General features: G+C 40.9%; 1 protein-coding gene and 1 long non-coding RNA gene across 2 annotated transcripts in view; both read right to left on the bottom strand.

The window, feature by feature from the left end:
• LOC119783604 (sialoadhesin-like) overlaps positions 1-18,123 on the bottom strand; it is a 44,245-nt gene extending 26,122 nt beyond the window's left edge. The window contains exons 1-2 of the mRNA XM_038285207.1: positions 17,854-18,123; positions 16,358-16,627 (exon numbers count right to left, since the gene is read on the bottom strand). Of these exons, the coding sequence (XP_038141135.1) occupies positions 16,358-16,627; positions 17,854-18,121 (538 nt within the window). The 5' untranslated portion in view covers positions 18,122-18,123. The remainder of the gene's footprint in view (positions 1-16,357; positions 16,628-17,853) is intronic.
• Positions 18,124-19,115: 992 nt separating this feature from the next.
• Positions 19,116-20,788, bottom strand: LOC119783622. Its single transcript, XR_005280828.1, has 3 exons — positions 20,363-20,788; positions 19,340-19,375; positions 19,116-19,219 (listed from the first exon to the last, which is right to left on the bottom strand). It is a non-coding gene; the product is annotated as an uncharacterized LOC119783622 (long non-coding RNA).
• Between the last annotated feature and the right edge of the window lie 3,006 nt (positions 20,789-23,794).

The following is a 23,794-nucleotide window of genomic DNA, read 5'->3' as shown; positions in this document are numbered from 1 at the left end:
CCCTTCCCTTCACACGCAACCCTGATAGACTTTCAAAATAAGACTCCGGGGACCCTTCAAAATAAAAGCCCCTAAATTAAACTCATATTTTTTTCTCAGCATATGGCTCAACATTATGACCCAAACTCAACCACTTTTTGAAATATGAGACTCTAGGGGGTTTTCAAAACACACCCCATGGAAAATTTCAAAATAAAAGCCTCCCATTGCCACTTTATCTACTGCCCTAATAACAGGGGAAAAGAGTAATTTAACGATTGGAAAGTCATCAAGTATCACTGCTGGGTCTGACCCTTTTCTCAACACACAACCTTGCTAGACTTTCAAAATAAGACTCCAGTGACCCTACAAAATAAAAGCCTCTATATTATACTCGCCTATTAATTGATGCAGATGGCTCAGCATTATGACCCAAACTCTACCAGCTTGTTTCTATTAGACTCTAGGGACCTTTTCAAAACATACCCCAGAGCAAATTTCACAATAAAAGTCTCCCATTTACGCTCTAATACAGCATCTATTCACCCAATAACATGGAAAACCAGTGATTTCATATTTGGAAATGGATTCTATATCACTGCTGGGCATGACCCTTCCCTTGACACACATCCATGATAGACTTTCAAAATAAGACTAAAGGGAACCTACAAAATAAAAGCCTCTTCCTTACGCACACTCATTCATTGTGCCGTATGGCTTGTAGCTATGACCCAAACTCAACCAATTTCTTCAAATTACACTACCAAGGCCTGTGGACCACACACCTTAGTGCATATTTCTTAATCAGGTTCTAAGATTTACACTGTAATAAAGCATCTGCTAACCTCGTAACATGCAGCCTAAGCCTGCCAACGGTGCTTTCATTACCACAGCGGCTCGTAACATGCAGGTTCAATTTTTTTTATAAATTGAGCTCCTTAAGTGGTATTTGCTCTCTTTCTATAAGCTTCTCTCTCTGTCCTTCCTCTGCTTCTCATGGTCAGTCTTGCACATAGGTTTTTAGATTTTCAATCCTCTAAGGATGACACTGTTTTCTTTATGCTGATCAACCGACACATTTTAAATAATTTTCCAATTGTTTTGCCAAGTCTTGACATTTCCAGATATGATTTCAAAATGTTAATACTTATTCAATACCATCGTCCTCAACATTTTACTTCCCATCCTTAAGCTACTAATTTTTTCTTCAACCAGATAGGATTAAAGTTTTTCTTTGTAATTTCTTTTCTACTTCAGCTAATTTCATACTTTTCAGCCTATGTTGTGAACTTTGGCTTCATTCTGCTCTGTTTCTGGACAGGAATTAAGCTTTTCTGTTTGCTGCTAATTCATAACACGCCTGACATGTTTCTGGAAAGTAGGTAAACCCCCCTTCAAAATTTCTTTATACATTTTTCTAGAAACTTGGGAGACATTATATTAAGACCCTTCTAGTGCCCACATTCAAGACATTTTTTGATATTATGTATGGTTTGGCTGTGCAGCTTTTAAGATGAGTTTGTTTCTGCCATTTTACTGCCAAATGATTCTACCCTACAAAATCTTCAGATGATTCAATTGTTTTCTGCAGTTTGAAGTTTCTGATGACTTCCTGTCACATTTTCATATTTTCTGCAGTTAATTTCAGCTTTTTTCATTCAGCAAAAGCATTCCCACTTTGATGTTTCTCCGAAACAGCTTTTTCTAGTCAAGTGGGAATGCTTATGCATTCCCACTTATTGTTGTTCACTTTAAATTTTTCTGACTCTAACTAGTCCCGCAGTTTTTAACCGATTTCAACAATTTTGGTATCAAAACGTTCAGCTTGTTCAGGAGAATTGTGCTATGTCTTTTGGTAAAGATATTTTTTGTAGTTTTCGAGATATTCTGCTTTTTCTGCGTTTTTTTTGTCCCATTGAAATGCATGTAGAATTCTTAGATTTCAGCAAAATTCAGCTAAAACTTTATCATCTTCGACCTTTAACTACTTCAGCATACTTTCAGCTAGAAACACCATTCAACTTTTAAAATGTTTCCGTGTCTTTCTGCTATTACTGTTTAACTCAGCTTTTTGCTAACTTTTACAGTTTTGCTTCAGTGAAGCTTCAAACTTTAAAAGAAAATTTTAAGATTTTCAGATTTATAATGGAAGTCTATGGACGGAATTCTTCAACTGCTAGAGTGCGTGCTCTAGCTTTTCAGCTGTTCTGGTTTTTCCGAACAAATTCTTCTCAGTCCCTCATTTTTCACTCAATTGAAATAAATTATACATCAAAACGTAGGGATTTTTGTCAGGATTCAGGAAATATAACCCTCATTTGTGTGGCATTTACGGTTTTCCGACAGTTTGGCCCAGACCACGAAGAAGTCCACACTTCCCCAATAGAAATCCAATGAGAGATTTTCCAAAAATCACAGACAAAATCCAAAACGATACATATTTTCGTATCGCTCCCATTTATTAACTATTTGATGTACTAACATGAAACTTGGTATACAACATCTTCAGAACCTTCTAGCAATCACATTGAAGGAATTTCTTCAATATCATTTATGGTTTAGCTGTTTAGCTGACTTGTTGGGGCATAGGAAAACGCTGATTCTGAGAAAAATCCTCAAACTCAGAAAATGCAAATTTTTACATCGTCACCGTGGCCAAATAGTTTTTAGTAGAAACATGAAAGTTGGCACAGTTGAAGCCGAAGGATGGCTGACGCCAACGGTGAAAGAATTTTTTGAATACCTTTTATTTGGTATTTGGCTCAACACTCGTTTGTTCGGAGGGAAAGTTTTGCTTTTGACAGCTCAGCTCTACCATGGAACTCCATGTTATTTAATGAGACCAGCAGGATTTACAAACCTTTATATTTCTCCTTCCCATTAAGGCTGTGAATGAGCTACAGCCATGAAAGTTACCCCAATTGGAGACAAAGGATAGCTGTCGCTTAGACTGAAAGAATTTTTTAGATACCATTTACGGTTTGTCTTCAGCACTCGTTTGTTCGGAGCTGATATTCCCATTCAAAAAAGCCTGAGAGGAAAGGAACGAAAGTGAAGCGCATGTCTCTCTGTCACTGACAGGCTCGTTAAGCGTTGTCAAGGTAACCGAGCTTCAAACAGATTTTACCTCCACCACTTTAAACAGCACATTTTAATCTAATGGAGGGAGACAACACTGATTTAACATTAGGAAGTGGATACAATATGACTACTGGCCATGACCCTTCCCTTCACACGCAACCCTGATAGACTTTCAAAATAAGACTCCGGGGACCCTTCAAAATAAAAGCCCCTACATTAAACTCATATTTTTTTCCCAGCATATGGCTCAACATTATGACCCAAACTCAACCACTTTTTAAAAATTAGACTCTAGGGGGGTTTTCAAAACACACCCCACAGCAAATTTCAAAATAAAAGCCTCCCATTGCCACTTCATCTACTGCCCTAATAACAGGGGAAAAGAGTGATTTAACGATTGGAAAGTCATCAAGTATCACTGCTGGGTCTGACCCTTTTCCTCAACACACAACCCTGCTAGACTTTCAAAATAAGACTCCAGTGACCCTACAAAATAAAAGCCTCTATATTATACTTGTGTATTAATTGATGCAAATGGCTCAGCATTATGACCCAAACTCTACCAGCTTGTTTCTATTAGACTCTAGGGACCTTTTCAAAACATACCCTGGAGTGAATTTCACAATAAAAGTCTCCCATTTACGCTCTAATACAGCATCTATTCACCCAATAACATGGAAAACCAGTGATTTCATATTTAGAAATGGATTCTATATCACTGCTGGGCATGACCCTTCCCTTGACACACATCCATGATAGACTTTCAAAATAAGACTAAAGGGACTCTACAAAATAAAAGCCTCTTTCTTACATACACTCATTCATTGTGCCATATGGCTCGTAGCTATGACCCAAACTCAACCAATTTCTTCAAATTACACTACCAAGGCCTGTTGACCACACACCTCAGTGCACATTTCTTAATAAGGCTCTAAGATTTACACTGTAATAAAGCATCTGCTAACCTCGTAACATGCAGCCTAAGCCTGCCAACGGTGCTGTCATCAACACAGCGGCTCATAACATGCAGGTTAGATTTTTTGATAAATTCAGCTCCTTAAGTTTTATTAGCTCTCTTTCTATAAGCTTCTCTCTCTGTCCTTCCTGTGCTTCTCATGGTCAGTCTTGCACATAGGTTTGTAAATTTTCAAGATTCAAATGATGACACTGTTTTCTTTATGCTGATCAACTGACACATTTTAAATAATTTCAAATTGTTTTGCCAAGTCTTGACATTTCCACATATGATTTCAAAATTTTAATACTTATTCAATACCATCGTCCTCAACATTTTACTTCCCATCCTTAAGCTACTAATTTTTTCTTCAACCAGATAAGATTAAAGTTTTTCTTTGTAATTTCTTTTCTGATTCAGCTAATTTAATACTTTTCAGCCTATGCTGTGAACTTTGGCTTCATTCTGCTCTCTTTCTGGACAGGAATTAAGCTTTTCTGTTTGCTGCTAATTCATAACACGCCTGACATGTTTCTGGAAAGTAGGTAAACCCCCCTTCAAAATTTCTTTATAAATTTTTCTAGAAACTTGGGAGACATTATATTAAGACCCTTCTAGTGCCCACATTCAAGACATTTTTTGATATTATGTATGGTTTGGCTGTGCAGCTTTTAAGATGAGTTTGTTTCTGCCATTTTACTGCCAAATGATTCTACCCTACAAAATCTTCAGATGATTCAATTGTTTTCTGCAGTTTGAAGTTTCTGATGACTTCCTATCACATTTTCATATGTTCTTCAGGTAATTTCAGCTTTTTTCATTCAGCAAAAGCATTCCCACTTTGATGTTTCTCCGAAACAGCTTTTTCTAGTTTAATTTAAGTTAGGGAGCAGGGCCACACCCAAACCCCTCCTCTTATTACCCATTACTTTATACACCACTCACACCTTCGTCTCAGTCTTTAATGATTTGTCAACCCCACCCTCCCTTAACCTTTTTCCCTTTCTTCTCTTTATTAATCTCATTACCTCATCTTGTTCTTCACTCTTGCAGGGTCCATCTGGGGGTTCAGAGCAGGCTTGGAAAAATTTACAAGAACCGAATTCTCCTGGTTCTCCTACCCCACACACAAATCTTCATGACTTCTCTTTACTCCGTCGGTGACCCCCAACCTCCCTTACCCTTTCATCCCATATCCCTTTCATTCCTTCATCCCTCATCTCTTCCTATCCTCATCCTTCAAACACCCCTTCCTTCATCCCTCATCTGCTCATCCCTTCACCCGTTCATCCCTCGTCTCTCTCTCCCTTCGAAATTACAAATAAATTAAAACACTCCAAAAATCCAATGTGAAATTATACTTCATTTTGTTTAAGTGCTGAAGTCTGACTGAAAGGTTATTTTAATGCTTGTAAATGTAAATGATTGTAAATATTTTAATGTTTGTAAATTTTAATGAGGAGAGAATTATTAAAGAACTTCCTGCGACTTTAATTGAAGTTCTTAATTTCAGACAGTAAATAAATCAGAAAATAGAAAAACTTAGGAAGTTTGAAATACAGTAAACACTTGACTTTGATTGGAATACTCATCATTACTTTTAGGTGAGCACACTACACTTCATTTACCTTAATAACAAGTAAAGTCAATCAAAATACAGAATCCATTTGATATATTTTTTATTTTTAATCATTTTTAATAGCAATTCAGTAAATCTGAATATTTTATCAATTGAATGCAAAGGCATAAACACCTCCCAAAACACTTGTCATAATAAAAAGTTTTAAAAACATGCAAACAAGGGATGGGGGAGTCACAAAAACATTTCAGCATCTATATAGACAAGTTTCTCATTTAAAATATGACTAAGTGCAAATAATGTTTATCAACAAACTTCTACTTTTCATCAACTTTATCCTTACTTAAATATAATATACTTAATCAGATAAAAACTTCTAAGACTTTCAACTTAAGCTATTTAAACTTATCCTCAATATACCAGATAATCACCAACACTATAACACTATTACTACCAATATGTTAATAAAGCTAAAAAAGAAGGAAGATGATGAATGTTATGCATCTGCATGAGTTTAGAATAGAAATGAACAGAATATGAAATATTAAGGCACTATAGCCCTGCAGCCTTTAGATTAGCTTAAAGGTATGTACAAAACATCCAGTTTATTTTCATCACAAAATGTACCATCATGAAAAATGTTGTACGGAACTGTCTGATATTTATTCAACCAACTGCAGTTTCAGAGAATTTTTGTTTGTTTCACTAACAATCATCATTTAAAGACTTACAACCAAGGACAGCCTGCAGCCTACAGGCCAGTGTTGTCCAGAGCTGCTCCTGATCTGATCCCAGAGTAAACTGTCAGCTCTGCTGTTTCAGAGCTCTGCTTTCCTGACAATAAGAAGATGTTGATGCAATTTATTTATAATATCAAATCCTTTTAGAGGCATCAGAAATAATAATTATATTAGCCAGAAAACTATAGATCAATGCAGAATATATCTTTACCCTTCTTCTTCTTCTTCTTGGCTTTGGTTTGATGGTTTATCTCAGCATAAGTTGCAGTGAAATCTAAGAAAGAAAGCATCTGAGTTAGTCCTCAAATGCTTGGGATTGAGGACACATTTCTGGATTAAGTTGATCACTGAACATCAAATGATCGATTAAAAAATCCTGATTTTTATCAGTGTTGCACCGATGCAGATAAAACCCCCAGACCGAATATGAGCGGAGTGGTATATGCTGTTCAGTGCAGCGAGGAATGCTCTGATCTTTATATTGGCGAAACAAAACAACCTCTCCACAGACGCATGGCCCAACACAGAAGAGCGGCCGCCTCTGGACAAGACTCTGCAGTACACCTACACCTTGTGGACAAAGGACATTCTTTTGAGGACCAGAATGTCCACATTCTGGATAAAGAAAATAGGTGGTTTGAGAGGGGCGTGAAGGAAGCCATCTATGTTAAGAGAGAAAAACCAACTTTAAACAGAGGTGGTGGACTCAGATTCCAGCTTCCAAAAACATACAATTCAATCATAGACATGATCCCTTCCAGATATCACCAAACCCCCCACCCCATCACAGAGGAACGAGGGACCTACCCGCCCCAGCCGGTGAACAATACCTCCTTAACGACCAACCCTTAACAATCATAGACAGGTTTCAGGTATTACAGGAGACAATCCCCCCCTTAATGGCAATCCCCCCTTTAACGACCAACCCCTAGAATCATAGACAGGTTCAGATATTACAGGCTAAAGATGGAACTAACGACCCATTCATCGGTTACCATTGCATGTTTCCAAGCGATACAAGGCGTTGTCTATATAAGACTCAAACTCACTGCGGATCCAGACATTTGAATTGAGAAAGCTTCCTGGAGAGGTGGCGAAACGTCTTCAAATCTTGAAAACCAAGTCCAGTGGATATTTTTTGAATTTTTACGGGATGACTATGACCTAGATGACTGAGAACCTTCATCAGTACACTCCAGTTACTGATTAATTGATTATTTAGTCAACTGAAATTTTTTTCAATAATTGATTAATCACAATAATTCTGATTAAATGTTTCAGCCCAATACAGTTTATTTAATAGCACCAAGTCACAACACATGTCATCTCAAGAAACTTTACAGAGACAATTCAACCAGATCATACAGTTAGATTGGTTCAAAGTTTTTTTTTTTTTTTTTTTGTTATCTAAGGAAAACCAGTTGATTGCATCAACTCATTGAATCGAAAGCAATCCGTCAAACTAAGAATGCTTGTGGAGAAGAAAACTCCCTTTTGACAGGAAAAAAACGCCAGCAGAACCAGGCTTAGTGTGAGTGGCCATCTGCCGAGGCCGACTGGGGTTCAAGGAGACAAAAGCAAACATACAGAAAGAAGCAGAGATACAAAAGGCAACTGTCAACCAGCTCCACAGGCATTCAGGAAACATGTAGATGAGCTCCAAGCTTGTTCTTATGTCAGAGGATGAAGAGAGCCTATCCAAACAGTCACAGTCAGAGAAACAGGACTACACTGAAAAACAGGCAGATCTCAAACATCTATAAACAAAGGTGTTGATGGCAGCAACATAGCTGATATTTATCTCTATGTGTCACAGCCAAAAATGAACAGATCAGATGAAGCTACTATCAGAAAAAGAAGAGAGAGCATAAAGTCACAAATTGAACTAACAACTTCTGCAGAGTGGGAGAACAGATATAGAATGAAGCAGAATGATGAAAAAAGGGTCCCTATGTCCTCCAACAGTTAAAGCCTATAGCAGCATACATAGAATCTCAGATAGCTCAGGATAACCTGAGCCACTTTAACTATAAGCTTTTCAAAAAGGAAAGATTTAATTCTACTCTTAAAAGTAGACAGGGTGTTTACCTCACAGACTAAAACTGGCAGTTGGTTCAACAGGAGAGGAGCCTGATAACTAAAAGATCTGCCTCCCATTCTACTTTTATAGGAACCACTAGGAAGCCAGTGAAGAGGATTTAGCATCGGAGAGATATGATCTCTCTTTTTAATTTTCATCAGAACTCTGGCTGCAGCATTTTGGATCAGCTGAAGGCTTTTAACTACAGTTTGTGGACTTCCTGATAGTAAAGAATCACAATAGTCCAGCCTTGAAGTAACAAATGCATGGACTAGTTTCTCAGCATCACCCCTGGACAAGATATTTCTTTTTTTTTCTTTTTTTTTGCAATATTCCAGGCATTCCAGGCAAAGAACAAAATTCTAGAAACCACTTTGGATTAGAACTAAAAAGATAGGTCCTGATCAAAAATAAGATGATTTTATTTGTTGTGTGAGATCAACTGAATCCCATCCAAATTAAGTGAATGACTAATTAACTCTGGTCCAAAAACAAAAACTTTCATTGATTCAAAATGACACAGTTGATTCACCTCAAGCAGTTTATAAAGATATGTTATATGCAGAGATGGGAAGTAACGAAGTACAAATACTTCGTTACTGTACTCAAGTAGATTTTTCTGATATTTTTACGTTACTTTACTACTTATTTTTATGGCGACTTTTTACTTCTACTCCTTACATTTTTACACAAATATCTGTACTTTCTACTCCTTACATTTAAAAAAAATTGGCTCGTTACTTTAGTTTTGAATCATTTCAATGGAGTTACCGTTATTATTTTTCACGTCACTGTGAAAACGGAGCAGTTTCCCCCCTCTGTTCCCAAAGTGTAGCCGCCGTCTATCACGCACAGCGTCACATCCTTCACTACATTTCCCAGCATGCACCACAGACCGGCGGTCATGGCGGTGGCAGTTCCAAACAATTCACCCGGTAATTTACACTAGTTCCGAAATTACAACGTCACCTTTCATTCAACACTTTACTTACTCACCAGCGTAGCAAACTCTGAAGGTACCCACTGCGACAGCTTTAATATACATTCCGTAGTCGGCAATAAAACTTCCCAGTCAAATTACACATCCTCTTCCCTTAGTCCGTCAGCATACTGGTCCGTGTGGAAACACGTACCGCATCGGAGCCAGTCTCTTATCCATTGTCCCAGGGCATTGAAAAAGACTATTAGGGGGCAGGGGTGTTAAGTGGGATTTCAATGTATGTAATAATTGTTTGCGGTGCTGGCCGGGGTGCTTCTGCTCTGCGGGGCATCGGGGCGTGCCTCGTCTTCCGGTGCCGGGTTTCGGTGGTTGGCCGTGGCGCTTGCCGTGGTTGCGTCGTCCGGGGGGGGCGTGGGTGGTCGCGCCTGTGGCCGGGGTTCGTGTGTGTCTGTTGTGGGCTGGTTGCGGGCGTCGGGGGTCCCTTTGGAGTGCCCCCGGGTCGGGGTGTGGCTTCGCTCTGTTGGGGCGGGTGCCGGTGGCGCGTGGTGCGGTGCATCGTGCGCGGTTTGGGAGTGGAGGGTTGCTCGGTGTTTGGCGGCGGGGGGGGGACGGGCCGTGGCCGGCGTGGCCGTCCTCCTCTCGGCGGCCTGTGGGCGGTGCGGGGCCGGAGCGGGGTGGGTCGTGCTGCTTTCGCGCCGGGCGCGGCGGGGGTGGTGGGGTCGCGTCTGCTGCTTTCTTTTTGCTGCTTGTGCCGGCTTCTGGCGGCTGGGGCGGCCTTGCTGCTCTGGCTCTCTGGCGTGCGCCGGGTGGGGCTGCTCTGTCCTTTGCTTTGCCTTGCGGCTGTGTTTGCTGTGGTCGGTGGGGGCGGGGTGGTTTCGTTGTGTTTTTGGGTGGGGGAGTCCGCCTGGGGGCTTTGTTGGTGCCGTCGGTGCCGTCCGTGTCGGCCTTCCGGTGTTGTTTCTGTTGGGGCTGCTCGGGCCCCCGCATGCCGGCGGTGCGCTGCCGGGGGGATTCCTGTTCGGCGGGCTTGCCTGTCTCCTGGGAGGGCAGGCATGTTGACTTTTCTGGGGAGGAGCATCTGGGTGGAGGGGTCCTCGTGGTGTGGCGGTGGGTGTTGGGCACTGGCTTGTTTGCGGCCGTTCTTCTCCGGTGAGGGGGAGAATATTGTAATTTTTTTTTGTTTTTGTTTTTTTTTTTTTTGTGGGAGGGGGTGTGTGGGCGGGGGGATCTGGGCTTGGAGTGGGGCTCGGGATTTGCGCTTGGCTGTGTTGTGTGGCTTTCTTCTTCTTCGGATTGGTGCTGTGGGACCGGTGTCGGGGGGGAGTAGTTCGGGGGCCGGGGTCGGGGTGGGGGCGCTGGCGCTGGGGGTTTTTGGGCATTGCCCGGCCCTACTGCGGGGTGGGTCTGGGGTGGCTCCTGGGGTCTGGGATCCCTGGGGCGCATTGCCCTTGGGCGGGGTCCCCGGTGGGGGTTCGGGGGTTCGGGTTCTGTGGGGAGTGCTGCTTGGGTTCTGGGCCGGTGTACGCCCGGCTGTCTGTCCCTGCTGCCACGGCCTCTGGTGTGCCGGGGTGCCTCGGGGCCTGCTGGGCAGGGGGGGGGGGGGCATGGACATTAACACCTATGGCAAATGCTTACCCCCTCAAGGGTTTGCACTCTGTAAGTGGGGGAAGGGGAGGGAGGGGGAGTAGGTATGATCTCGGCCTGGATGTCTTCTGTCGCTTGTGTGGTGAGTAGCTTGATTGTTATTGTAGGGGAGGGATTACATCTCCGGAGGGGGGTGGGGGGTGGTGATAGAGGGAAGAAGATCTTTGAAGGGCTTTGGGTCTGGCTCCCTGTCTTGGTCCTGGTCCGTGCTGCCCCCTGGTGGGGCTTCGTCCGGGGTGGGGGCTCTGCGTGTTGCGCGTTGGCTGGCCGGCTGGGGTTGTCCCCCCCCTTATTCATTTATTTATTTATTATTATTATTTATCTTCCTTTTATATTTTTTTTTATATATTATTATTATTTTTTTATTTAATTTATTTATTTATTTATTTATTTTATTTTATTTATTTATCTACTTATTTATTTATTTTTTATTATTATTATTATTTTTTTTTTTTTGGATGGACAGGACGGGGAGAGGGTGGTGGTGTCGGCTCCGTAAACGGCTGGCTGGTGGGTCCTGCTGCCGGTCCTGTGCCCCCGGGCTATGGTGGTGAAACTGGTGGGGCCCCCTTCTCTGGGGGGGCTCTCGGGGAACGGGGGTGCCTATTGGAGTCAGCGGGGGAGCTGGCTCCCTGGGAGTGCAGCAAGCACCCCAGTCCTTTGCTCCCCATCCCCGAAATCCTCCCTCTGCCTGCTCCATCACTCGGCCACACATGTAGGTTTTTGGGGAGGGGGTCGTTACTAGAGGGCCACATCTTCTGATGACGTCCCCCACACCAATTTTATTTTGCATTTTAGACACTTCCATCTACATCATTTTCACAACACACATCTATGTAGGGCATTTTCGGGGGGTGGGGGTCAGGGCCACCGGGGGGGGGGCTTATTTTATGGGCCTCACCACGGTCGGCCTCCTCCATCCCCTCTCGCATCTAGACATTGAGGGTTGAGGGTTGTCGAAGGGGGGGGGGTGTGCTGGCACCGTCTATCTCCTGGAGGGGGGGTGGAGTGTGCCGGACACCCCCTCTTGGTACTCCCAGTTTTAATTGCATCTGAGAGCAACACGCAACAACACCACATTCGAGCGGGCGCAGTGAGGATCGGGGTCTTCTCACACCCCTGTTCTCCGGCTGCCGCCTGGAGTCTGGGGCCTGGAGGAAGAGCGGGCCACCTGGTCCGTGGTTTTGGCTGGGGCTGGCTGCGGGGCCTAGGTGGCCTGCTGGTGGCGGGGCTGTCACCTCTGCTCTCCCCAAAGAAGGTTGGATGGAGGGGCATGAAGTGCCTGGTTTAATTTTTTTTTTTTTTTTTTTTTTTTTTTTCTTTTCGGGGGGGGGGGGGGGGGGGGCGGTTCTGGTTGAGTGGCCGGCACGGGATGGGTGGGCCCCGGGGGGGGCTCTTGCTGGGGGTGGTCCGGTCCGTGTGCGGGGTGGGGGGCCGGGCTTGAAGCAGGAAAGAGATGGGTTGGTGTGGCGGTGTTGCCGCTCCCCTCCCCTCACATCCGGATTTTAGGTTCACTTATGGGGTCATCCGATAGTCCCGGGACCGACCACCGGTGTCACCGGGTTTTTGGTCCTGGTATTATTGGATGTGAGTGTTATGTGTGAATGTGTGTCCGCGTTGTTATTTTCTTTATTTATTATTATTATTATTTTATTCAATTTTTTTTTTTTTTTCCTGTGGTACGAGTGGGGGCACTAGGGAGGGAAGGCATGATTGAGATGGTGTGTTTTTTTTGTTTTTTTTCTTTCCCAGGTTGGGGTCTCAACCGCACCCTCTCCCAAATACATCTCAAGTCTCCGCTAAGTGCGGAGCCCATTCCCCCCGTCCTGCTCTCCCTCCGCTGGCTGGCGTCGGGGCTCACCGGTGCACTGGTGGAGCTGGGGGTGGATGCCCGGGGGACTGCTAGCTCATTCCTGGCGGCCTCTCCGCTGGCCCCGGCCTGCTTTGGCTTCGTCCGGTGGGGGTGCGGCGCGGTTCGCTCCGCTCTGGCTTCGTGCTGCCCCTCGGGCTGCTGGAGGGGGTGGTTGCGCCGGCTGCGGTCTGCTCTTCTTGCGGTTTTGCGCCGGGTGGCTTTTCTGCTCTCGGGCTGATTCTGTGCGCGGTGTGTTTCGTTGCGCGCTGTTGGCATCGGTCTTGGTGGGGTGGGGCTGCGCTTTTGGCCGGGGGGGCGTTTTGGGGGGGTCCCGCGGCGCTCGCGGCCGGTTCGCGGCGGATGTGCATGGGCCCCGGCCGGGGGCGGGGCCGCCTGAGTGTTTTCCTGGGTGGTGCGGTCGCGGTGGGTGTTGCGGCTGGTCGCCGGGGCTTGGTGCTGGGGGGCGGGGCGTGTTTCGGTGCTCTGTGGGGCTGGGGCGTTTCAGTCGGCGCCGTGGGGGGGCTGGTGTTCGGTGCCCGGCCCTACTTCGGGGTGGCCGGCTGCCGGCGGGGCCCGCGGACTCGTCCCCGCGGCTCCCCGGGGCGCCGGCATGGCGGTGGCTGGGGGGCTTCTTCGTGGCTGTCTCTCCTCCTGCCTTGGTGGGGTCTGGTTTCCGGGGCTGGCCCCGCCTTGGTGCCTTCGCTTCTGGGGTCCCCTTGGGCGCCTGGGGCTTTGGGTCTCCCGGCGCTGGACTCAGTGCTCTGGGGGGTGTGCCTCTCCGGCTCTCCACAACCACTATTGAGCATTTTTTCTATGGTTAAAACTTTACATGCACAAGTTCACCCTCTCAAACAACTACAGGTGCTAGGCTTCAGGTACTTAGAGATTCACTTCCAAACAGAAACCCCACATTCATATCTTCAGGTAACACAGAGTACATGTCAGACCTAATAATATTACTTTAGCGATAGTTTCAAGGTGTTTGCTTTATTGTATATCTCGTACCATGTTTTTTGGTTGTGCTGTTCTTTCTTTTTTTTTTTTTTCCATCTCATTACAGGTGTTGAAGCAGACTGAAAATGTTTTGTCATTGTCTGCTTCCTATCTCCTCTTTCTTTCATCTTTTGTCCTGTTTTTTTCTTTTTCTTTTTCCTTCTTCTTCTTCTGTTTTTCTGCTCTACTTACATTGCAGTGTCCATATGAACTGTAAAACTCCCTGCATAATTATAATAAAGCAATTTATATACATGTAACAAGTGGAGCAGTATGGCAATTGCGATACCGCTACACTTGTGAAAGTAAAATCTGTTGGGCTCCTTTTGGCATCAAGACAATTATTCTTATTGCCACCTTGCCAGACAGGACACTGTAAAGAAAAAAAATAATAATAATAAAATAAAATAATTGTTTGCATGGTAATAAGTAGGTGAAATTGTAATGTTAGTATGGTTAAATTATTTCATAAATATGTATGTTTTTGTATGAATGATGCTATTGTCTGTATTTATTTTTCTACAATGTTAACTGTGCTTTATTGGGGATTTGCCTTCCTGTTTAGTTGGGCTGTCCCAATTGGCTGATTATTGGTGGGTCTATTTAAGGGGCACACTCCCAATGGCTTAAGGGGCTGCTTGGAGAGACTGGTTGGAGAAACTGCTTTTGAAGGTCTGCTTAGAGAGACTATATCTAAAGTCAGCTTGCTGTGAGGCTGTCAGTGTTTTGTATTGCCTGCAATGGCCGGTTTTTTTTTCTTTATTTGAAAGTATTTTGTTTGTTTTTTTTTGTTTTTTTTTTTTGTCTTCACCGTTGAACCAGTAAATAAACCGCTACACGCTTTTGAACTAGAATTTTGTTGTCCGCTGGTTCTTACCACTTTTTGCAAGTCATCTGCTTACTCCACCTCTGACGTGAGATGGGAGCTGGCGAGCCGTTTTCTCACAAATACCAAATTCAATCTAATTGGATGGGAATCTACGTTGCATTTGACGCACCACTACAAGATGAATCGACAGATTCGGCGGTATTCATTCGCGGCAAATCATTGCAGCTTGGTGGCGGTGGCGTTAGCATAGTAGCATGGACGACGAGATGATTGAAAATGAACACAACGGAGATCTAGTCCTATTGGCAGACATCCATTTAAAATGTAGGCAACGGCATGAAAAAAGTGGTTTCTACTTTTACTATTATACTTTAAGTACATTTACAAGCCTGTACTTTGTTACTTTTACTTGAGTAAAGAAGTTTAATCAGTACTTCCACTTTTACCAGAGTATTTTTATCATTTTTATTTAAGTATCTGTACTTTTACTCAAGTACGGAAAGTGAATACTTTTGCCATCTCTGGTTATATGGTGATAGTAATTGTAGAGCTCTTCATATAGACATTCTGTGGGTGAAAATGTGGAGCAAGGAAACCAGGAATAAAAGCAGAATGCAAGGAAAATATATTTTAAATATAGATGTGTTTAGTTGGTTTTCTTTTATATCTGGCTTATTTTTCTTGCTAAGAAAACCATTATGGCATATTAGTAAAAAAAATATATATATGCAATTAGACAAAAAGTAATAGAAAATGACTAAAAAAAGTTGTATTCCAGACCTTCTAAGGGAGAGTTGTATTCACGAATCTCAATCTGACTGCTCCTCTCTGAGTGCCTTGATATAAAGAATAGAAAAATATGACATTAAATAAATTAAATGAAACATATAATAACAAAATATTTCTATTAATATAAAGAAATCAAAATATAAGGAACTGACCTGCAGCAGAATAAACCTGTGAAAAATACATTTGAGTTTCTTTGATTAAATGAAACTTTATTGAATAAACTAGCTGAATTAAAGGGGTTTGAATCTGATCCAGTGTGAACAGAAAAAGTTCTCACCTCTGGACTGACTGCAGCGCCACAACAGGAGGAGCAGAACAACAAGAACGATCCCAGAAACTGGTACAATGATCCACAAGATAGTAGAGCTGACTGGAAAACCGATTGGAAAACATAAAATTAAAATCAAGAGATTTTATTAATTTGAGCATTTTATCACATTATTCTCAATTTCAGAAAATTAGCGCTTTTATCCAGAAAAATAGAATCGTATCTTACCAGATACTGACAGGATAATCGATTCACTCCCCTCTGTTGAAGAATACCAGTCATCTCTGCTTCTACACTGACATGTGTATTTTCCACTGCTGGACTCAGAAACAATAAAAGTCCAGTCTTTACTGGGTGTGCTGTGTATAACAGAACCAGATCTCCTCCATTCATACGTCCACTCAGTGCTTTCTCCTCCCTGGACCTCACATGTCAGAGTGATCGTCTCACCACTGAACATCTGAGACCTGTTTGGTTTTTGAGTCACAGCAACCTTGTTGGAAACTGTTTCCAAAAGAAACAGAAAGATTAAATTTCTTGGGAAAAACATACTAAATACTGTAACACTGAGAACACAGTTTAAATTAATGTGGTTTTTTTTCACTTTAAGGACAATAACTAAACTCACAGGTAATGTTGATCGTTCCATCATTGCTTGAATGTGTGTAGAAGTCTGGGTTTCCTCTCACTCCTTCACACCTGTAGATTCCTCCTTGTCTCACAGTGATTTCTTTGCTTTCTTTCTTATTTCTTCCTATTTGAACTTCAGAGGTGTCTGAGGTTCGTCTGAACCATCTGTATTTCCAACCAGCAGAGGTCTGTACAGAGCAGCTCAGTATCACATGGCCTCCTAATGGTATGACTGTTGGACCTGCTGTCAGTGTGGCTCTGGGTTTATCTGTTAACAAAAACAATTGGTCAATTTTAAATTCAACATTTAAGCTTCTAATTATTTGTTAGAATTTTTGTTCTGGTAAAATATATCTAAAGAGTAAGAAGCAAAGAAATTAAAGTATATAGACTGATGAAATATTGAAAATAAACCAATAATGTAGATTCTGTTTATATGACTTATTGAGGGAGTGGTGCAGAGTATCAACCATAGAACAATCAGCCCAGCCTGCTGTTAAACTTTATAAAATGAAAGATTTAGTATTGAACTTTTGGGACATTAAATATATTTTAGCTCCTGATTTTCATTAAGGTTTTCTTAGTCGAGATCCAAGATATTCTAAAACAGACATTTTATTCACATAATTATAAAGTCCTAAATGATTGTTTCTCACCAGCTGATGATTAATCAAATAGTTCAATAACATTAAATGACATGATGTCAACTTGTTATTAAAATAAAAGCCTCTAAAGTATGAAAACAGACACAGAGCATTGTAAGTTGTAAGAATTCAGCACATCAACCATTCAGAGTAGTAATTATGTAACAGAGGGTTGAGTCTGAATAGTGTGTTGGGGGTGTGGTCCTATTGGGATCCTGTAGAAATGTGAATAAGAGGGGATCTGGACAGTTGATCTGTCTCAGAGACTGTGGACAGCAGCACCCCTTAATGCTGACAGCTCATTTTAATGGACTGAATCAGCTGCAGATTTCTGTTGGACACACCAGACTGTAACATGTCGTATGTTTGTGTCCTTTCAGCTGCTCCTTATTCAGGGGCTGCCACATCAAGTCATACAACTAGCTGACAGACATGGCAAAGTTTTTACACCAGATGGCCTTGATGACACAACCAGGATTTGATCTCAGGTCTACTGCATAAGACTCACAGACTTAAACCACATCACCATGGACTCTGAACAAGTCAGATATCCTTTATAAATATTAAAATATTTGTATCATTCAATGGAAGCAACCAGGATAATGTTCTCTATAGTTTGAAACTTTTATTCAAATTACATTTATCTTTTTATTTCAGCCTAGGATGTGTTTTTATCATATTATATACTGTATAAATATCAGATTTATTTTCTCTTCTACAGTTTATACTAAGATTCTTCTTTAAAGGTCAAATCTGTCCCATAGACCAGTTGTCCAACCTCCCCCTGCAGCAAACAGCTGTTTAGTTTAGTTTGGCTTCAGCCTCTTAGATCAAAACAAACCTGACTTACCAGATACTGACAGGATGATTGATTCACTCCACTCTGTTGAAGAATACCAGTCATCTCTGCTTCTACACTGACATGTGTATTTTCCACTGCTGGACTCAGAAACAATAAAAGTCCAGTCTTTACTGGGTGTGCTGTGTATAACAGAACCAGATCTCCTCCATTCATACGTCCACTCAGTGCTTTCTCCTCCCTGGACCTCACATGTCAGAGTGATCGTCTCACCACTGAACATCTGAGAGCTGTTTGGTTTTTGAGTCACAACAACCATGTTGGAAACTGTTTCCAGAAAGAAAAAGAAAAATAATAAATGCAGTGATACAGAGAACACAGTTAAATTAGAAAAATAGATTGTAATGATTACAGGTTATTGTGATTAAACTAAGAAAGATGAAAATATTTGATTTAGTAGATTTAGTTGCTCATAGTTTTCATCAACAAACTCACAGATTATCCCAACAGTGACCTCAGAGCTTGAAAGTGTGTAGATCTCTGGGTTTCCTCTCACTCCATAACAACTGTAGATTCCTCCTTGTCTCACAGTGATTTCTCTGTTTTCCTCATTATTTGTTCTGACTTTAACTTCAGAGGTGTCTGAGGTCCTTCTGAACCATCTGTACCTCCATCCAGCAGAGGGCTCCACAGTGCAGCTCATTGTCACACTGCCCCCTACTGGTATGGTTGATGGACCTGCTGTCAGTTTGGATGTGGGTTTATCTGCTTTTATGAAAAACAGAAAAGTAGTTGATTTCATAAAGACTTTAAACATTCAAAATAAAAAGTAATGTTCTTGTTAGGAAAGTGAAAATGGAAAAATAAATAAAAGTTTAATTTATCCTTATTTTTAAAATTTTTAATGTATTTTCTAAACAAAATAAATTAATGAATTAGTTCGTTTTTTGTCACATTAAAATTTTATTCTTATTTCTTAATAATTCCTGTATTTCTCATTTCTTACATGATTATATTTTTACAGGAAACTAGATTGAGATCCCTTTGATTTTTGTATTTCTTTTGTTATTTTTCTGACATACAAATTTGCATGATGTTATAGAGCTGATATTTATTATAAACTGAGTGATGTTTTTAAATTCTGGAGGCTTACCTGGAACAGTTATAGAGATAGTATCACTGCACTTGGGTTGATGTGTGCCGATTCTGGAACAACAGCACTGATATTCACCACTGTTACCCGTTTGGAGACGTAATGTGGAGCTTTTATCTATATTGTAGGGGACAAGTTCTCCTCCATTCCATAATATACTGTAATACCAGTCAGTTTCTTTTCCTTCATTCATGTCACAGATGAAAGTAACAGACTCTCCACTATAAAATGTCGACCAGTTGGGCTGAATTGTCAGCACAGGATCTACAGGAGAACCAGCATTTAGTTCACATCTGTTCTGGTTTATAATAGATATTAACAACTAACATTAAAATTACAAAAAAGAAAAATACAAATTATATAAAGGTTAAAAGCTGAAGTTACCTTGAGTTTGTCCACAGCAGAGGAGAGTGTTCAACACTGGAATAAAATGTGAAAGTTGATAAAAGTTTAATCATTAAATTAGATTATTTTACAATTATTTTCCCACCATATAACTCATCACCCACTATTGTTGTGTTTGATACATTCAAACAATGCTAAAAAAGATAACATTTAAATATTTTTTTCTGATCAGAATAGGATAAGCTTTAGTTAGATGTTTTAATGTCTGATAAGTTCAAACTCCACTTTAGAAACTCCACTTCTGGACTCTGTGTCTGACTGTAGAAAATGTAGAGACGTCCTCCACCGCTACTAAATATTCACAGACGGACGGTGAGGCTGAGCCAAAAGGTACAGCTCTAGATTCAGAGATCAGTTTACTTTCCTACCCTGATCTACTGTCATGAAATCTGGATCATGACCAGCAGAACAAAATCCAGATCAAAGCAGCTGAAATGAGTTCTCTCCACATGGTGGCAAGGCCCTCCCTTAGAGATAAAGTGAGGAGCTCTGCAGCTATGGTGGCTTGGACATCTGTTTCAGATGCCCTCTGGACGTCTCCCTCAGGAGGTGTTCCAGGCATGTTATACCAGGAGGAGACCCAGGACACCCTGGAGGGACAATGTTTCTTGATTGGCCCTGAAACGCCTCAGGTTTCCCTCAGAGGAGCTGAAGGTGTCTGATAGAGGGAAGTCTGCCCCACCACCAGGTCTCAGATAAGTGGAAGACGCTGAGTACAAGAACACTTTCATTGCTCCACATTAGCGCTACTGGATCTAAAAATATGTGATAAAATCTGGAAATACTGAAATAAAGTATGACTATTAAATATTTAAAGCACTAAGGAGACGACCACAGCACGAAAATAAATGAAAGAGAAAAGTTCTTTAGATCATTTTTTTTAAACAATGTTAAGAAGTTAGAGCAAGTTTTAAAAAGGACAACATGACCAAATCATGTTCTTCTTATTTCAGAATTTTCCCTTCATTTGAATCCTTCATACAAAGAAAGGGATCTACTTACACATTAAGCACCGCAGACTGAATAAGGTGTTCTCCATCCTGATCTTAAGGCAAAATGATGGGTTGTTCTGCTTTGGTCAAATATTGTTCCTTTCACATCAAGCTGCAAATGCAGTCTGTAGAAAAATGCAGATGTCTGAAATAGGAGCAAAGTTTTTATCTCAGCTTGAGATCAGAATACATTTTTATAACACTGACATCACTGCACTGAGTTCCTGTTTTCATGTTTCTTGACAACGGAAAACATTTTTTTTTGTGTGCCTCTGTCACTGAGAACATTTTGGTGACAGATTCAGAGCACACTTTGTTTCTATTTCAATATTCTAATAATCAGGGACTATTATTTCCTACTTAAACATTTAAATCAATAAATGCAAAGCAGGTCTAGGAAATGATCAGAGGAACAGATAGAAAATGACCACCTACCACAGAAATGAAGAAAGAGGGACCTAACTGGGAAACCAAAGGGTTAAACTGGACCAAAAGCTACACAATAAGGTGAAAAAAGAAATAATTTCACAAAGAGAAGAACATTGTGGAACCCTAACCTAAGAACTAAGAACCTCATCAGACTGATGGTGGTCAGAGGGCCCGGTGGTGTCAGTGTACAGCAGCCTTGCTTCTGTCAGTGAGCCCCAGGGCAGCTGTGGCTATAATGTAGTTTGTCACCATCAGTGTGTGAGTTTGAATGACTGAATGTAGTTTAAAGCGCTTTAGTTAAGTCCTCTGATTGAAAAAGCTTCAGATAAGTACAGGACATTTACCATTTACCATCAAATGGAGAGAACCATGAAATATATGATCAGAGTGACAGAAACTGAAAAAAAAAAAACTGAACCAAAGTGGACTACAAAAAAGTAAGACCATAACAACCTCCAAGGTCTTTCAACAGCAATGATTGCTCCTCTAAGCTGATTTATTAACATTTAAATCAGCTGAGAATGAGTTTACCACAAAATGCTGTTTGGTTTGTAGTGCGTGAGAAGCCTCTGCATAACAAGTATAAAATTCCCCTTTGCATCTAAAAGGAGCTGATGGGTGAGAATGATCTCATCTGTCAGAGATAGAAAAAGCCATAGCTGTGAGGAAATGATCATGTTAATATTAGAAATATCAGTTAGATCTAAGCCTGAAAGTTAACTTTATATTAGAGAGTTACTCATACTGTTTCATTTCTTCATTATTCTATATCTACATCTTGAATTATTGTCTTTCTCAACAATGTTGCTTTTATCAAAGCTAGAAATGTGCCTGAGCTTTTCAGCTTAGTCTTTTTTGTATTACCAAAGACAGAAACAATGAGGTCAAAGAGAAAAAATGTTTCTCTATGTCAGGTAGCACTGCATGAAAAGTGGGATTTTCGTCAATATACGGCACTGTAGATTGTCGTGGAACTTCAGGTTAGCGGCAGTTTACGACAATTTGCAGGCTTCGCCGAAAACTCCCGTAAATTGTCAGAAATTGACGTGGACTCTCTTAGGCAGTGTTCCCCCCATGCCTCCCCCCCATGGAATTCTAGGGGAGGCTTTAACATGTAAATGAACATGCTGTGAGCTATACAAATGCAAATCAGGGTTGCAGGGGGGGTTTTACTCCAAGTGACATTTTTCTAAAAGGTAAGAATACAAAGAGATCAGGCTCAGTATAGCCTCTTACATTTTAGCTTGAATTGATTTATTTAATTAAAGTATAGAGACCAAAACAGATCTTTAGCTGACAGAGCAATACATTTAGAGCAGTAATTATAAAAAAAAAAATTGCATTTAAGATAAAGAATAAAATGTTGTCTGTCAATATGCTCAATTCACAATTACTTAAGTGGAAAAGTTTCAAGAAATGAGTCTGAGATGATTCACTTTATAACATGGCGCATTATCCTGTTGGAAATAGCCATCAGAAGATTGGTACACTGTGGTCATAAGGTCCGGCCAGGTCAAGATCCGCAATTGCAATCGCACCAAACAGGAAAAAGAACATCGACAAATTCCGGTTCGTCAAATTAAAATATAGCAGCAACAGATCAGTGACTAGAAATTATAGCACAATTCTTATATATATATATATATATATATATATATATATATATATATATATATATATATATATATATATATATATATATATATATAAAATAAAAAAAACTAACACCGTTTATTTAAATGATTGGATCCAAACTATTGGTTATTCACCAACCAGGAAGCAGATTTCTCATCTCCATCAACATATTTATTTTATACCGAGGGACTTAAACTTTAATCAAATCCATTCAAAAGAAACTTCTTATTACAGGAATGAAAAGAGATGTTTGGGAGAAGAGAACAAGTTCATTCAAAAAAAGCAGTTTTGAATTATCCTTATCCCCGTTACAAAAATCTACAAAAATATATATATATATTTGGGCAGAAACTGAACATATGCTGGATGATGGTGGGATTTTTTTAATATGTCATATTAAATTAAGCGCTCACAGGGTTCATACAGGAATGAGTGACTCTAATTTAATGCTATTTGAAATGATTTTAATGCCATCAACAAGAACCATGTACACAAGTTATTAGTGTACATGAAATATGAAGGAGCTGTAAGCAGAGTTCCATGACTCCTGTATGTATGTAAACACACACACACACACACATATATACGTATATATATATATCCTCTAGCTTTTTCTCCGCCTGGAGCGATATAATATATCTGACGAAATTGTTTTTATAAGCATTTTTTATTAAAGAGTTATAAATACTTCGATAAACATATTTAAATAATTTTAGTGCCAATTAAGGCCTTGATTTAAAAAAAAAAAAAAGAAAGATTTTTTAATTATTTTTATTGATCCGCGGAAACTCTGGTTCATCTCGCGCATGCTCTGTACGATCTCCAAGAAACTCAGAGCGGCGCGGCTGGATCCACAGTGGAGGATGTATGCTTTGCTTTGTGCAGGCAGTCTGGAGCGGAGAATGGGGGATTTCGGGGTAAAACTCCTCTTGGACGCGATGGCGACTCTGCATCGAACAAGACGAACTCAAAGAAGAGATGCTAGCGGTAAACAGAGATGGGAAGTAACGAAGTACAAATACTTCGTTACTGTACTCAAGTAGATTTTTCTGATATTTTTACTTTACTTTACTACTTATTTTTATGGCGACTTTTTACTTCTACTCCTTACATTTTTACACAAATATCTGTACTTTCTACTCCTTACATTTTAAAAAATTGGCTCGTTACTTTAGTTTTGAATCATTTCAATGGAGTTACCGTTATTATTTTTCACGTCATCAATACCAAATTCAATCTAATTGGATGGGAATCTACGTTGCATTTGACGCACCTCTACAAGATGAATCGACAGATTCTGCGGTATTCATTGGCGGCAAATCATTGCAGCTTGGTGGCGGTGGCGTTAGCATAGTAGCATGGACGACGAGATGATTGA

This window comes from Cyprinodon tularosa, unplaced genomic scaffold (genome assembly GCF_016077235.1).
Source record: "Cyprinodon tularosa strain WSP-4 unplaced genomic scaffold, ASM1607723v1 ctg1050, whole genome shotgun sequence".
NCBI lineage: Eukaryota > Metazoa > Chordata > Actinopteri > Cyprinodontiformes > Cyprinodontidae > Cyprinodon > Cyprinodon tularosa.
The sequence above is the reverse complement of the archived record's forward strand: the minus strand, read 5'-3'. Positions and strand labels throughout refer to the sequence as shown.